Below are 17,766 nucleotides of genomic sequence, written 5' to 3' on the forward strand. Positions count from 1 at the left end.
TGGAAGAAACAGCGGTAGATTTCCTTTGGCAAGGGTTTCTGTCACTTTACAACATCAGAGCTTTATTAATCATTGTTAATGGATTAGAAATGACTGGTGGGTCTGAAATGTATGGAAATTTCTATATTCTTTTATATCACATCAAAAGATTTATGTCAGTAAAACTAACATCAGGCTCTGCCTCAAAATTTTGCATTTTTTTTGTCAATAATGAAACTGGGCATGTGGTTCACTAAGCAGCTCAGTATCTCCTAGATTTAAGAGTGTGCTTAACTTCCTGTACTATGAATGGATCCACTGGCAGGTGTAGAACAATAGATGATATTTTAATGTGCTCAGGGATCAAGACCTGGATGAACTACTGTTTAAGCACTATATTTAAAACCAGAATCATCCTGCTGCAAATCCACTGCTAGGTACAGACCATTTTCAAGTACATTTTCAAGTTCCATTAGCCATAGCCCGAGATATGAATTCTTTGTTGATTCTTTTTTTTTTCTCTCCCCCTTTTTTTTTTTTTTTAATCCTTCTTCAACACTAAAGCTGACTGCAGATTGCATTGCAGCCTATTGGCAAACAGAGCAGATCAAATATTTTAGGCAGTAACGCATCTGGATAGTCTCTATGTTGACTTCTTTCAATCAGCGAAGTCTGTATACTTGTCCACAGTACCAGGATTCCTTGTACTGCTTATTGGTGATGTTTGATTTAAGGATGTAAAAAGATGAAAATAATTTTACTGATCTGCTGTTTTAGAATTGTTGTTCCTCTGCTAACATATTCACTACTTAAAACACATACGAGTGACAAAATCAGTTTTCTTAATCCTAACATTTTAAAAGTTAATTTGTTTCATGTTGTGGATTACAAAGAAAAAACAGATTTACAGATTTGAAGAACCAGATTCTGCATTGCTTAGGATATTTCAAGAATATTCAGGAATATTTCTCTGTTTGTCATCAGCAGTTTCCTAGTGCTGTAATTGATAATGTAGTACAGCCCAAGGTACATTAATGTGACATACGCATTTGTGATATAGAAAGTGCCTGAAAGTAAATGGAGTTGGTTTTGAAGACACACATTAGAAATGGCAACATCTTTCTTCTTTGGAATTAAATACTTGCCTGTGCCTTTGAAAACATTTCCCAAAAGAGTTTTTCAACAAGAGTGTCAAAGAGAAAGACATCGATTTATACCAGCAGAAGTACAAGCCTAGGATTGTGAAACACTGAAGTACAACAAAGTTTTCCAGCTTGAAACATGACAGAAGCAAGTGTGTATAGGAGACAATGCATTACAGTCATTGACAGCAGTAGGAATAAGTGCAATTTTAGAATACATTACAAAGCTGAGTTTATAACTATTCTAAAGCTTTTTTTCTTTATTCATATTTTTTTAAGGTTATGAGGATTATGATCACATGTGCAGCTCTGCATAGCTGTCCACTTGGAGACGATGGTGACTCCTTAGAGAATATACGCAAACTCCTGGTTAACCATCAGCATTGTGCTCCTTTTATCCAAAAGATTTGATAACTGCTTTTCACCAGCTCTCCGGTTTCGTTCCATCATGTTGTCTCTACCAGCCTAAACCGTTTCCTAAAATGGTCCTTTTGCTGTTCCTTGCAATCCTGTTATTGAAGGAAGATGTCTGTGGGAACTTTGGGCTTTTGGTTTCTGCACAGGCCAATGAAAGAAGGGTGGTTGCACACATGCCTGGTGATATTATCATTGGAGCTCTATTCTCTGTCCACCATCAACCAACTGTTGACAAGGTTCATGAGAGGAAATGTGGAGAGGTAAGAGAACAGTATGGCATTCAGAGAGTGGAGGCAATGTTACATACCCTTGACAGAATTAACTTGGACCCCACACTGTTGCCAAATATAACGCTAGGATGTGAAATAAGGGACTCCTGCTGGCATTCTGCTGTGGCTCTGGAGCAGAGCATTGAGTTTATAAGGGACTCTCTTATTTCATCAGAAGAAGAGGAAGGGATGGTGCGATGTGTGGATGGATCTTCATCGTCTTTCCGCTCCAAGAAACCCATTGTTGGTGTCATTGGACCTGGCTCTAGCTCAGTTGCTATCCAGGTCCAGAATTTGTTGCAGCTTTTCAATATACCTCAGATTGCTTATTCTGCCACAAGCATGGACTTAAGTGACAAAACTCTGTTCAAGTATTTTATGAGAGTTGTGCCATCTGATGCACAGCAAGCACGGGCTATGGTGGACATTGTCAAGCGCTATAACTGGACCTATGTTTCTGCTGTACATACTGAAGGTAAGAGGTTATTTTTTTTCCATATAAGAATTCCTTCAAACCACTTTGTTGGGTCAAATAGATAGATGATGATAGCTTGAAGCTGTTGTTTCTTTTCCAGTCAATTGTCAACAGTATAGACTTTTAGTTTACTTAATAATAACTTCACATTCTCTATGGGGCTGAAGTAACATCATGTTGATAACGGCTGAAAACAGTTTGAAATACAGGGCTGTGTGCGCTGTAGGGCCACTTTTTGCCAGTTACTCTGTAGTCTCCTAAGTGACCTTAATTTAATTTAGTTGACATTTATTTATTTTTCTTTGTCTACCAATTAGTGTATTTATGTAGACGGATCATTTTGACTATATTAGTAACAATGGGTAATGAGAAAGTGTCTGGTCTTCCTAGTGCAGAAGAGCTAAATCATCATTTGAAACTGTAGCTGAGTCAGAATGTGTTCCTGCTTAATATCTGAGCCACAGAGGCACGAATACTAGAAAACATATAATTCTGGCTAATATTTGAATGCAAGTTGTCCCAGCTCCTCGAGACCAGAACTGTTTCTATTCTTTTTATAGTACTCCACAGAGTATTGCATCCACTTCTTGCTCTGCATCTGGCCATTAGTTTCGGGAGTGAGCAAAGGAAGTCTCCTCAAATCTTCTTCACACATTTATGCTCCATCAGGTGTCCAGAAAATCAGAACTTAGTGCTAAATTGCTTTCCTATTTTTAGTAATTTGAGTTAGAGCTTAATCTTTCCACTCAGTGTTCAGAAGAGTATATGATTAAACAGAAATCCCGTGCAAAAGCTTACCTGATTTCATTATTGACAGAGTTGAGAGGGTTCATCTTCCTATGAGTGACTAGAATTTCATGCTGCCTTAAGAGAAGGTTTCACCAGCCCCTGTCTGATGACACCATCATTTAATGAGTTTTCTGGAATTAGGTTCTGTGATGAATTTTAGGATCTCACTGGGTCGCCTCTGTTCAAACAGGCAAACTCCGAATGGAAAGCTCAGAATATGATCTGGGAATGAAAAATGTTATTAAGAGATTGAGTAGTGGTGGTGGCATTGCTGAACAGCAGCAGATGCTGCTGGCTTTATTACAACCAATAGAAAGCAGATTGTCCTTCCCACACACTGAGTATGTTTCTCTGGCAGACTTTATACTATTCAAAGCTCTTTTTGGGGAGATGCTGGTCCAATTCTAGTATGTAGAGATCTTTTCCCTCCTACAGATATGTAGAGAGCTCATTCTGCAGTATGAAAAACAAAACAAAAAGTTAGAACTCGCATGCAGATTGTTGCAATCATGATTCCATCATGGTAATGAAAGCTGGTAAATAACCACAGCCTCTTTTGTATGGGGATGCATGAATATATTAGCAGTTTAATATAACAGTGTATAAATCACTTTACGTCACATCATGTAGTGAAGGTCTTCTGTGCCAGCTGATGCCTTTGGCTTGGCTTGGTGTGCAGCCTTCGCTTCACAAATGTGTATGAATAACATCATGGTCAAAAATAATGCCATTGATGCATCACATTAGCATAAGATTTTATATCCTGATTACTTTTGATGACTCGTCTAATTTTTGCTATGATCAACTTTCATGCCTCTGCTTATTGAGAAGGGATGCTTATATATTCAGTGTGGGAATTGTCAAGCTTATATCAAGGTCTGATTCTACATAGAGTGAGAATACTTACTTTTACCACTTCCCGTGGATGCTCTGTTTGGAGCAGATGGTAACATATGGCATGTTAATCTTATGACAGAGGAACTTTGCACTGCGCATTGGAATGAAGGGAATAGGGACACAAGGGTTGAAGCTGGAGATATGGGCAAGACAAGAGTAGTAAATGAGGGAGGAGCTGAGTGTGAAGAAGGATAAATAATGAATGATATATCTAGTACAACATGTGCTTACTTCTGCCAGCATTAAAGAGGACAAGATAGGTATGTTGTTAATACCTGAGGCCTTGTATCATACATAGCATGTTTAAAGCAATATAACTCTGGACATCAGTGAACAAAAACATTAACTTTCTAGGAACTTTATTACCCTATCATCTATTTGCATAGTCTGGTTATAATGATGAATATGCTCTCCAGTTAAAAAACGTCACACAAATGTTTTCTAACAATAGAACAGATGGTATTTATAATGGGATAGAAAAATGCAAACTGGTTGAGGTATTTCTTTGAAATGTGACAATGGCTGATGTTCTGGGCACTTTCCAAAGATTATGGCAGATGTTATCCCTTCCAGTAAAAGAAAGACTTTGAAAAGAACACCATAAAAAAAACCCTATAGATGAATATTAAAGGAAAGGAAATGAGTAAATAAGCAAAAGAGATAATTTTTATTTGTACTATTTTTTATTTTTGTAATTATTTCTCATTTTAATATAGTATCTGTTTACTTGTAAACATTCTTAATATGACCCTCTACTCACTGTCCTACATTCATAGGCAATATTTCAAAATAGAAAAAAAAAAAAAGTTGTTGAATCCCATTCCTTGCAATTTTTATCGACTTAGGATATTACCCACCCATTGAAAGTGGTCCTTCTCTCAGCACCTCCAGTAATTCTGGCCATCTACATTCATTATTTTTAGCTAAACTTCATGCATTAGCCAGACTTTTCTGAAATATGATCTTTTGTTTCTGGGAAGGATTTCCAAGGAGAGGGAAGGTCCTCTCTTTCAAAGCTGGACTGGGAAAAAAGAAGAGGCAGAAAAATCTTGGTTATTTCATAGCTTTGGTAGTTCCATCAGCAGACAAAGTTATAGGTCTTTTTTTGGTCTATAAGAAAAAGATGGCATAAGTAAATAGCTTCACAATAAAAAGCTTGTTTGAATCTTTCCTTCTGCACTTACTAATTATCCGTGTCTGCAGTGGATTAACATTTTGGGAGACTGATCTGAAGTTGTGTTGTTAAGTCCTTATTGAAGACTTACAGATATAAAAGAACCAAAAATTTTAAGAGGTTCTTGTAAGCTTTGCTCCTTTGACATTTAGCATCACAGTTTAATCTAGGCGATACCTCCAGCTGTACAAGTAGTACTAAAATTTACTAAGAGTAAATTTTTTTTTCTAAGAATTGGAAGGTATCAAATATTATTGTCAGTGGAGCTCTTGTAGTTTTGAGGAGAAAGTTTCTGCAATCCAATTAATAGGAAATATAAGTAAAAAATGAAGGATATTTCTCTTAAAGCAACAGTCATCTCCACTTACTGCAGTGTATTTTGCATATGCCGATGAGAATCTTTACAAGTCTTAGGTAGTCTTAGGTTGCAAGTCCCCTTGCTCGGCTCTGTCAGGAATGATATGTGTCACTGGTGTCATTATCTTCACCCAATCTCCAAATCTTTCTTGCATTTAATGATTTGTGAGACTCGACTCTAACCCTGCCTGGCTTTAAAATAAACCTTTTTCACCCACTATAGGGACACTTTTTAAAAAAGCCTCAGCAGTTCTGAAGTGCAGGTCACTGCGTGGCAGGGAAGTAGGCATGAGCAGACAAAGAGGGAAACTGTGATCGGAAACTCCTTGTACTGAGTGCCTATCAACTGACAGCCTGAAGCAAGCGCCTTCAACTTTATGGATTGCTATAACTGGCACAAAGGGTGCTGGAGACCATTTTATTTGAAGCTTGCCTACTGATCTAATTCTTTCAACTGGCCTTACAGATGTTGTTTTTTTTTTTTCCACCACCGTGATAGGTGCAGAGCTTAAACAAACATTCCTTAACCTTAAACTAGCTTTCACTTCTTAAAACAACTTGGCAGGCACACAGCAAGTCAATAATGGAGCTGAGAACTCAGTCTGTGCCTCTCTGAGGCAAAGCATCTCAGCAGAAAGAAGTCCCCTGGTTTAGTCCCCCAATTTCTCAGGGCACATCAGGGATCCCTTTTAGCTCATGCATCTGTTATCCATCTCTGTAAACTAATGCACACAGAAGAATGTAGAGAGAAAAAAATTGTGCCTTTATCTGGATTTTGGGTGGTGATGGTTTGCACACAGACAGGCCATGCAGTTCAAGCACCCCTGGCCTTTTGTCTCGGCCTTTTCTTGTTTAACCACTCGGTACCACAACTAATCGGAAATGGTTGGGAAACTGAGGAGAAGTTGGCTGTCTGCTGCAAGAGACAAAGAACTGTCTGTTTACCTCATTCCCCGCATGAAAACAGTCCCTGGCCTTTTTGAAAGATCAGAGAAAAATATATACAATTTTCTCTTCTCTCGTCATTGCAGTTTGAAGGCCTCATTGAAAGCCCATTTGAAGTCAATACTCCCCCGTTGACTAGACTGACATTTGGATCAGGCCTTCCTAGTCAGAAACAAGGTCAATCCCTGAGAGTCTGTGCTTAAAATTTGCCTGGAACCAAATGAATTAATAATTTGAAAGGCAATTTTCATTGCCATTGGAAACCATTTATTTCACCACTCTGAATGGAGTGCAGAGGTGATGTATGCTGGAAAAATAGAGCTGCACAGAGGTACAATTGAAACACAGTAGGCCAAATTTATTGGGGGTGGCAAGGGATAAATTTCACTCCATTATGTAAAAGGTGTGATTTACTTTTGAACACAGCCTTAAGAAAGAAGCCACTTTGTTAACACTTTTTTTAGAGAGCCCTGCAGGTAAACATTGGATCAAACTCATCCTCAAAGTCTTCTTTGTTTAATATCACTTTCCTCAATTTAAATTTATCATAAGTGCATATAAAGAGGTGTTTCTTGTTCATTTTCTTTGGATGTACTAAGCAAGCATCATAAAAGCAGAATTTTTCTTTCCTGCAGATAAGGGTTATTTCACACATTTCTTTTCATATTTGTTCAAATGTACTTGGTTACAAGACTATTTTTACCTACATCCTTTGCTACCAAGTAAAGAGCAAAATTAGTCATAGTCTGTGAGAATAGTATGAAGAAATGAACGAAAGAGCTGCAACAAGTTGACCTTAAACCTGCTGCCTTGAACAAATTGTACTTGCATGATGTTGTGGAGACTTCCTTTGAGACTCTAGATTTTTCTCCTCTACGTGGAAAAACTATATCATGGTTTGAAATATTATTTACTTTTCACAAAATAATATGATTGAAAATTAGATTAATTTCATTTTAAGCATAAGTGATACTTTTTCATGATTTATGCACAGAAAATAAATAAATACATAATGTACCACAAAAGGTGATTGCTAGTCCACAAAAATATTTTCAATTTCAAAGAAAACTTATTTATAAAAATCTGTTTCTGAAAGTTGAAGAATGTCCTTTCTAAGGTCTGGAGAATGTTCCATTTCAGCAAAGTTTTATTTTTGCCTTTAGGAAAAATAATTAGTTGGGTCTTTTTTATTTTTGAAAATACTGGGTTTTTACTTTTTGAGACTTTTAAACTGTTTCAAACACAAATGTTGAGATTAGGATCACCACAATTTGCTACGTTCTCAATCACATTAATCTTGTCGTAAAAAATAAAAAAATATTTCTCATCTGAAAGAATATATGGGAAACGGAAAACCCAGTTCCAGTCTTACCCTATTGAGATGTTTGCTCCTTTTTATTGAATGTTCACATATATAACAGAGGTGGCTTTTTCCCCCCCTCAATTTCAAATATTTATCCTAGCATCACAATTGTGAAAAGTGAGCAAATGCAATCAATCAGCTGGGACTATTGAGACAGAAAACTGAAGTAGCATCAAGTTAATGTTTACTTTGTTCCACAGTGACTGATTAACTGGACAGCACTTCAACATTGCTGGCAGATGGCTCAGGCCAGACATATCCACTGTGAAGTATCTTGACTGACAGAAAAATACAAAACGAGGTGTATACTCTGGAGTGTAATGGAGATGAAGATGGTCAGGGGAAATACCATGTTAGGTGAGGAAGGAGGTGTACTATTCTAAAGTTTTTTTAAAAAATCACATTGAAAGGAATGATATAAGGTGGACTTAACTAAAACCAGGACATTTGGTTCTTCAAAATGTCACTTTGCTTCTTTTGTTTAGGGGATAAGCATTTGAACATGACTTTTTCCCTCACTTAGACTCTAGAGCTACTCAATGAAAGTTGCAGTGTCATGAAACTTGATTTCATTGAGAAGAGACAGTGGGAGTCCAGCATCCTCCAGCCTCATCTTAACTTTTTCTTTTGCCTTAGGCCTGGAAATGGCACAGTCTTTGTCCCCATCCCCAGGCTGAACGTCTTCAATCAGGGAGGGATCTATCAAGTTGATGAGATTTGGAAATCTTTCAGGAAACTAGGTTTCACTGCACAGTGCCTGCTGAGTCAAATCAGTTTTATGAAAGATGGTCCTTCTAATATATGCTATCAGACAACTATGGTAGTGACAGTGGTTCACTTTTCAGTATCCCCCATTGGTAGTTTGTCTTTGGGATGAAAGAATACATACTACAGATGTGGCTGGAAAACTAATAGTCCATACAACTGAAAAAAAAAATGTTCCTGAAGTATTTTTTACCTCAAGTCAGGATTGAAAGCCAAAATAACAACATTTTTTAGTGAATTAAAGCTATTATAAGATTCAGAATTCAGTAAAAATAAACTACTTGTTTTTATATTAAGACAGTTGATAAAAGGTAACTTTTTAGGTCAAATGCAAACTTCATTCAAAAAGCTGTCAAGTTTTTAGATTTTTGCACAAATATTAATGTTCTTTAACAGTTTTGATAAAAGGTGCTTTACTCAGGGTAGAGCTGGATGGTCCTCCCCCATCCCAATTTATTTGGTATGTCTTCTCTACCACCAATCCTGTATACAAATTAAGCATTTTTGGACACATTGACATTTCATAAATCAAATAATTAAGCAAGGGTTGATGAACCAGGTTAATTTATTTATTATTACTGAAGATTAGGGTATTAGTCTTTTTTCTTATTCTCGAAGCCATGAAGTTTTTGTTTTCCATGCATGCTACCTAGTGACAGGAAATTTAAATCATAAATTTGTGAAATTGTAATTTTTCCTAGATCTAATGCTCAAAAGTGCAGCTAGTACACTTTGCTATAAGAAAAAAAAACAAACTAACATGTTATTTCATGTTCCTTGATATAGAATCCGTTATAGAGAATTCAGGGAGATCAGGGCTCAGTTGTGATGGGAGCCAGGAAGAAGGGGAGAGAGAAAGAAGAAAGCTACCTAACATCACTGAAAGGACTAAGATGAGAACCCCTTTTTCCAGAGTGCTAGTTTAAGACCCCGGGTATGAAAAGACTTCACCAGACACTAGAATTTATCTCCTATCTAAACAAGGAAAATGGAGATGTCCTGCACTTAGTGTCTTTATGCATCAAAACTATATTGTAGGTAATTTAATAGTGCAGGAGTTAAATCAATGTTGTTTCCAAATCAGAAAGTTCCTGTATAGTTAAGGAGCAAAGAGATTTTTACATTGGTCACAGAACCATAAAATTATCTAGATTGGAAAAGACCTTTAACATCAAGTGCAACCATCAACCTAGCACTGACAAAAACCACCGCTAAACCATGTCCCTCAGCATCACACCTACACGTCTTTTAAATACCTCCAGGGATGGTGCCTCAACCACTTTCCTGGGCAGCTTGTTCCACTGCTTGATAACCCTTTCAGTGAAGAAATTTCTCCTAATATCCAATCTAAACCTCCCCTAGCACAACTTGAGGCCATTTCCTCTTGTCCTATCACCTGTTACTTGGGAAAAGAGACTGACCCTGACCTCAATATACCCTCCTTTCAGGTAGTTGTAGAAAGTGATAAGGTCTCCCCTCAGCCTCCTTTTCTCCAGGCTGAACAACCCCAGCTTCCTCAGCTGCTCCTTGTAGAACTTATTCTCCAGACCCCTCACCAGCTTTGTTGCCCTTCTCTGGACCCACTCCAGCACCTCAATGTCTTTGTTGTAGTGAGGGGCCCAAAACTGGACACAGTACTTGAGGTGCGTTCCCACCAGTGCCAAGTACAGGGGGATGATCACTTCCCTTCTCCTGCTGGCCACACTGTTTCTGATACAAGCCAGGATGCTGTTAGCCTTCTTGGCCACCTGGGCACACTGCTGGCTCATATTCAGCTGGCTGTCAAACAGCACCCCCAGGTCCTTTTCTGCTGGGCAGCTCTCCACCCACTCTTCCCAAAGCCTGTAGCGCTGCATGGGGTTGTTGTGACCCAAGTGCAGAACTCAGCACTTGTTGAATCCCTTCATGAAAGACCATTTCCTGTATTTATGAGAGCTAACTTGTGATTTTCTGAAAACTAAGAAAGGCATAAGACTTGCATGCTTCTTGAATCATGCAGGAGACAGTGATCTTGGAGGTGAATCAAAAATCAAAAATTATAGACTTTGCTTTAATTTAATTTGGAAGCTACTGGACAGAGAAAAACATTGCATCCATTTTACTAAAATCTGATTTCAGGTTCCTGATGATCTGGAGACATACCATGATGTAATGCAGAGTATTATACATAAATATATTGTATGTGTATACATTCAAGAAATGATTGGGAAGGTTTTTAACAGAACAGTTACCATCTACCTTGGCAACCAAATTTTGAGACAACCTCATTCATAAATCACAGCCTTGTTTTAAACTAACATAATTTAACTCATCTTTCTAAATATGCTGACTGGAGAAAACCACAGTTAAGATTTTCTCTAATTGAGGGGTTTGATTTTATTATTTTTTTTTTCTAGAAGTGCCTGGCAGCATTTATTGCTGGCCAGATACATCATCCAGGTGATATATGTGGAAACCTCCATATAAAATCAATTACATTGTCAAAGGGCAGACAAACAACGTATTAGGAATGGCTATTGCTAGAAGTGTACGAGACAACTTGGAAAGATAGTAATCTGGGGTGGCTGGTAAACCAGTTCACTGAATGAATCCCACAGCCAAAATTCAGCCTAACTGCTGAGAACAGTGGAAACATAAGGAAAATTACCTGTTCCTCAGTTTATGATGTTCTAGTCAAATACTTATTTGTCCTTACCTAGGGTTTGATTTACCTTTTTTTTAACTTTTGTTCCTGAGATATATTTCTTCTATCTTCCTAGATGATGCTAGAGACATGTGGAGGAAGATAAATAGAGGTACTGCCAAAAGAAAGGTGCAAAATTGTAGTGAAAGTGCTATTATCAGGATCTGGGATCTAGGAAATTACCTTACCTCAGTGCTAAGTTTTTTGTGAACAATATAGTTACACTGGGTGAACCAGTTGTCTAACACTGCTATTTCGAAAAGCATGAAGCTGTAGGCAAGTATATATAAACTACAGTTGATCTAGCATGGCAGAGTCACAGAACACGTTTACCTTTCCGTGATTTGAAATTATGGAAGTCAATTCTCCATGTCTTAATTTTGTGATGTAAGATAGGTAATAAAATGACAACTAACCATTGGTAGTTATTGCTTAGGCTAAAACATACTGTTTGTGAAGATACGCACAGATTGTCTTCACTTAAGGACTTCATGTAGAGACAGGGCTGATTTCAACTTTGGGTAGTCTGTTCAGATTGTAAATTATCCTTTCTTCAAATGAAATGACTGACTGTGTTGCTCCAACCTTTATCTTGATATATTTTTAGAGCTCCTATTCCCAGGCAATGTTATAATCTTTCTTTTGGCTAAACCAAAGAGCTTTAGCTCTCCAGTCACTTCTGTAAAGTGGGTTTTCCAGATGCTAAATTATTCTTATAGATCTTGCATAATCCTTTCCAGTTTTGTCAAATCCTTTTTTAAGAACATGTACCTTTATTTCTTTCTCCTTTTCAGGGGGATTTACTTCTTCAACTTGCAGTCAGGCTGGAAATTGTTTTCCATAGATCAGCATACAAGCTGCTGTTTCTTACCTTATTAGCAAACCAATACAATGGTGGCCTATAAACATGTACTGTTTAGTTTTCCGTTTTACAGTTATCTGCCTCCATCTTGTCATAACTCATCTTTTCCCCATCTGGCTTACTCTCTCCCCTCAATGTCTGGTGTTTTTTTTATCTTCCTATCATCTTTTTTTCTTATTACATTAACTCCTTTCTTCTCCCCCCAGTTAGGTTTAATTTTTTTTTTTTTCTTCTTATCCCTCACTAATCAAAATAAGATTATAAAAAAAATTCAGGTAGATAATTGTATGAATAAAATAGGATGCACTGATTTGAAAATTTCTAAAACTTTTCATTTATGTGATCATGATAATGATCACGTGATCATATCAACCAATGCAGACTAAAATAAAGACCATCAAAGTTGCACAGTATTTTTAAAGTTCTTTCATCTGGAGAAACCAGACTTAGTATAAATGTCTTCTAAAGGAGAGAATTTAAAGTTCAGATTCTCATTTTAAAAATCTGATTGTAACTAGGTATATTATTCAGCAGTTTTACATTTATTTTGTCTTAAATCACAGTTGTGCAATTTGCAGATTTGACATTTAGTGAAAAACAGGACATTTTTTCGTTTGCAAGCAAAGCCTTGAAGGCGAAACATAATCTGGAATTCTTCCTCTATTTTACCTTCATCAGTTTCAACAATCTCCATACCCAACTTTGCTTTCAATTACATTGGAACAGGTTCTTGGCCAAAATACCTGTTGCACTTAAAGAGCCCCAAACTGTGTCCTATCCCCCTTCTCTCCACCAGGTTGTCTCAAAGACAGTCTTTGTAAGCAAGGTAAGTGAGTAGTCAGGGATCACGCTGACATGTTCTTGAGGGAGTTTCCTGGCTTGCAAGTGTTGTAAATGGCTGTGATCTCAGAGCTGTGCTGAACAGGCAGTACAGACGCCTCCTGACAGCAAGTGAGTGAAACTATATTTAGGCCTGGAAAAGTAGCAAAAGCAAGAAGTTTGGAAAGGGATCTTAATCCTTCCATTGATGGAGCAGGAGCAGTGAGGTTCATCTCCTTTCCCTTTTTCCCAAAGCCTGCTGCCTTTGCAGCTCAGAGAATAATTTTATTGTAGGTTTCCAAAAAAGTCCAGGGAGGAAAATTAGTAAAAATATGCGTATAATGCTCATTTGGTTTTATGAGTAGAACAGAACTTATGGTTACATTTGATAGGTAAGCAGTTGTGCATTTTTCTTTCATCTTTACCACACAAAAATACAGGATTCAAATCCTTCTCACATTGACAGAACAGAAGCTTACAAAAAGATTAGGATATGTGCCCAAAATGATAATATAAGAGAGTGTATATTATCTTTCCAATATAAGCCTCTCATGTGTCTTCAGTCATGGTTACATATATAAAGGGCTTTCCAACAGCACTGTGGGATGTGAAGTTACCTTGCTCATTTTCATGTATATGCAAAAATACATAGGCAATTTGTCTGACCTACTTCTTTCCCTAAAGGGAAAGTATGAGACTAGCTCAAATTTAAGGGGTCTAAAAAATGTTGAAATTGGATCAGAGGGTCTCTTTCTCTGACTTGCATCTCTCTCTTGAAAGCCCTCTGTATTTAGATACTCAACTTCTTTCTTGGCACCTCCGTGCCTACTGAAAAAAAAGGGATATGTAGATGCTCTATGTCTTACTAGATATGAAGATGAAGGTTTTGTTCACTCAGACAGAATTTCTATGGATTTTTATATGTTTTTTTTCCAAAATCCAAAGGCATTTATCATAAATATCAGCACACCTAAGTAGATCAAAATGAAGCATCTGGTACAGAATGCGTTCAGGGATCTCAACCTTATGGATTACGTACAAAAGTCAGAGTTATGCAATGACTGGGACAGGCTAGGAATGTAGTTTCTTCTGATAAGCTATGTATGGTTCAATCAAGGAGTGTAAGCTTTATAGTTATAACAACATCCCGCTTTAGAGATTTATTGAAAAAGCCAATGCTACTTGACCCGTGGACTTATCAATTTCTCTTTTCCTCCACCATTCCCTATTTGGCTGTTCCTTCAATTGTGTGACGTCCTGCCCCTCCCTCTCTCTGGCCTCTTGTTTGTTAGCTAGAACTGTCTGAATCATCCAGGCTAACATCGTCCTTTTCTTTCCCTGCTCCCAAGCTGATTTTATTTCAGCTCTATGCATTATTCATGTGTATTCAACCAACAGCTTATGCAGACAGATTCTGCTATGTGAGCTGTTCACAGGCTGTTCCGGCAGGGCTAGACAGTGCCTTTAGGCACCACCCTGTGGGAGGAGTGACATGTAAATGGTGCTGACCCAGGAGGTAACATGCTGAGAAGCCTCTCAGTCACCCATGGTTGCTTATGACCATGTCAGGCCAATGCTGAAGCCTCTCCATCTGCATGCGATGGTGTGTGCGTCACATTAAGCCACAGGAAAGACTATTGTGTCCTCAGCTCTGTGCTGTGGGTCTGCCTTTGCTGTTTGGTTAGCTTATGTCTCTGTGGGCTGGAAACAGAACTCTCTCTTCTTCTAGCCCCATTCAACTGCTCCATCCAGGAGTGGGAGTAAAATTAAATCACCAGAACTAGAAAATTTGGCCTGAGAATGTTGAGTGTGGAAAGCAGGACAACACGGTGGCTACTGGAACAGGGAATTTGGGATGATTTACATGGAAGTGAGAGACCCAGCTCTGTACTCTCCTGGACTACTCACGTGGCCCTGATGAAATTGTGGAGATCGTGCCAATGTCTTAAGATGAAGAGACTGGTTCAGATACACCAAAGCTGCATCAGGCTGTACCATTACAGTGTTGTGCTCAAGCTGATCAGTCCTTTGGGAAGTACAGCATGGGATATGATGCTGTGGAGTTAATGATCTCAGCTGGTGGATCAATACAACCAGCTAGATCCGAGCCACATTGGGTGTGTCTGCAGGCCCTTCTGTAGCCTGCTGTGGACATGCCTCCAGCCATCTGCAAGGGGGCCTGCTTAATGATTTTATAATGGTTTGGCATTTTGTAGGCTGAGAATTGGCACACATGGTTGTCTTTGAAGCATTTGCTCCAAACACCCACATTTCAAATGCGTGGTTGAAGTGTTGTGAGGATCAATACTTGGGAAAGTCAGGAAGGCTCAGACGCTACTGGTAATGTTGGGCAGAGAAGCTCATGGACATGTAGTTTGTATACGTGTTCTGTTACTGGCCATGCATGGGTTTGTGCCCTTAGAGAAGGTACTCTGAAACATTATTGAGAAAAAGTACCACGATTGACATATCTCCCCTAGGAAGGAAGAAAGACAGAGGACACTGGAAGCCTGGAAAACTGAAACCTTGAAGGCTGATTCCTACTTCTCTTTTACACACAATCTTTTAACTGATTTTGTTTTTTTCTACTCTTGAACAGTTGGTAGAGTGGGTGTTACATCCAACACCTCCATGTGACAAATCTCAGCCTACAAAATACTGACACGTTACATTTCATTAACCATATGGGACCTAATTATGCTGCCAGCTAAAATACAGGTGCAAGTCCCAAGGGATTCATTTGCTATATGTTCATGGGTCCTATAGAACCTTACAGTACATTTGCCTATACAAATCAGGGAGTTCATTTGACATTTGCAACATCATGGCTTCACTGAGATGTGTAGAGCCTAAGCTTTAATATATAACTGAAACGAAAGGTGAGTTTTTACTCACAAGATGGAAGGTTTTGGGGGAGAAGGGGCTATGTCAGTGTGTGCATACTGATAAATAAAAAAAAAAAAAATTGTCAAGGTCTTCCCAGAAAGTAGCATTTCAGTATGTTGGGGTCATGTCCATAAAAAAAAAAAAAAAATAATGGCCAAAGGTAGCCAAAGTCCTTAAAACTGTGGAGTATTGACATCTTCTGTCTCCAGACAATCTGGAACAAAGTGGCCCAGATTTGGCCGTGCTCTGACACCCTGCCCTGTCTGTCTTGCTGAGGTGTTGGTTCAGACAGATGAGGGCTACATAATGCCACTTGCAGCAGTTTCATTATAGATTATTTTATCAGGTGGGCTGTGGAAGGGCGGGAGTGAACTCTGTATGATTAAGCAGGAATGCCAAGAAGACTCTTAGCAAGAGGGGAGGAAGCAGAATATCAAAGGTCTAGGTGAAGGAGAGTACAGGATTAACAGAAACAACGTGCAGAAACAGCAATGGTGCTCAAGATGAACTGTTTCACTGATATAATTTCTAGATCTGAGTATTTTATACACCCTAAATCCTATTCAGAACATGCCATCCACAGACCCTGAAATGCTTCACAAATTAAATGTCATTTTACTACTAGAGAACCAAAGGACTGAAAGCTGGCATGCTGTGCTGGAGGTCAACCACGGCACCTACCTTGGTTCCCAGACCCCTGGTCTCCCTTGTACTAGGCTACTTTTCATGGTTGATGGTCATAACCTGTTACCTTCCCTTGTTATTTGTGTAAATTCAGTGGGGAGCACAACACCTGAATTTGTTCTTCAGATCAGAAATGAGAACACAGTAAAAGTGATCTCAAGAGAATAAATATTTCTGCAGACATTGCTAAATTTCAAGCAAAACCAAACTATGGGATACAGCAATAACTGAAAACTGTGTTTGCATTTGTAAGCAGTTGATTTGTCCTAAATATGTCAAGTAGAAATGACTGAATTTTGCTTTATAAAATGGCTCTTCAAATCAATCATGTTAATAACTTCTCATAAGATGATGGTTTCTCTCTAGCTATAAATATGTCATTTTGATATGATCATGGTAGAGGTGCTGCTAGCTTCATTACATAAGCAAGAAATGAGTAATTACTTCACAATTTTGTAGAGGAGTGTAAAAAAAATTATAACTAGAATTACGACATTTGAGAGGGTTTTTGTGTGTTTGTTCTCTGCACTAGTGTGAAAAATATTTTTATAGCATTTTCCTTCATTTTTCTCTGTGGAAAACAGATAAACACTTTATAAGAAAAGGAGAAAAGTTGTGTGTGCGTTTTTTAATGAAAAATGCTTTTCAAAATGAGATGAGTGGAGGCTTGTGCATTGTAATTTTCTGTTGGTGGAACTTGTTATAGTTTTATTCTCTACACACCACACCTGTGGAGAGCCATGGGTTAGATTTCATACGCCCAATGGCTATTTTTGCTGTCTGTTAAAAATAGTAATGGCGACATTTGGAGTGAAACTATCTTGTTAATCTGCATGGGTGTGTGAGAAGATGCTCTGACTTCAAAGATCAGCATTTTGCCTGGCATGCAAAATTTACTGCATAAATAATAAGACTGATTGCTTTGGGTTTAAATATAATCTAAAAAGTATTTGAGGCAACATACCAAGTAATTACATATTTCAGGGAGTTGGTCAGATTGTGAATATTGTCTATTTATGGGCTTTGACTAAGATTTTTTAATCTATAAAATATTGCATTGTTCTAAGTCCATAGGGAGGTTTTCGACTCAGTATAATCTTTGCAACTGAAAAGTCTCCATAAAGTTATTGAGTGACGCTTCCTGATAGGAAGGATTTTGTAGTAAGTAATGATATTTACTGCCTTCCTTCCAATCACACATTGCTTTAAGGTTATGGATAGTTTACAACTAATTAATAAATGGTTACCAATTACTTACAA

At 38.0% G+C, this 17,766-nt stretch overlaps 1 protein-coding gene across 3 annotated transcripts in view; it reads left to right on the top strand.

Moving 5' to 3' along the window:
• Window positions 1-1,603: 1,603 nt before the first annotated feature.
• GRM5 (glutamate metabotropic receptor 5) overlaps window positions 1,604-17,766 on the top strand; it is a 286,727-nt gene continuing 270,564 nt past the window's right edge. For all 3 annotated transcript variants that reach the window (XM_074160092.1, XM_074160100.1, XM_074160108.1), the window contains exon 1: window positions 1,604-2,282. In XM_074160092.1, coding sequence (XP_074016193.1) covers window positions 1,604-2,282 — 679 coding nt within the window. The remainder of the gene's footprint in view (window positions 2,283-17,766) is intronic.

This window comes from Numenius arquata, chromosome 1 (genome assembly GCF_964106895.1).
Source record: "Numenius arquata chromosome 1, bNumArq3.hap1.1, whole genome shotgun sequence".
NCBI classification, from domain to species: domain Eukaryota; kingdom Metazoa; phylum Chordata; class Aves; order Charadriiformes; family Scolopacidae; genus Numenius; species Numenius arquata.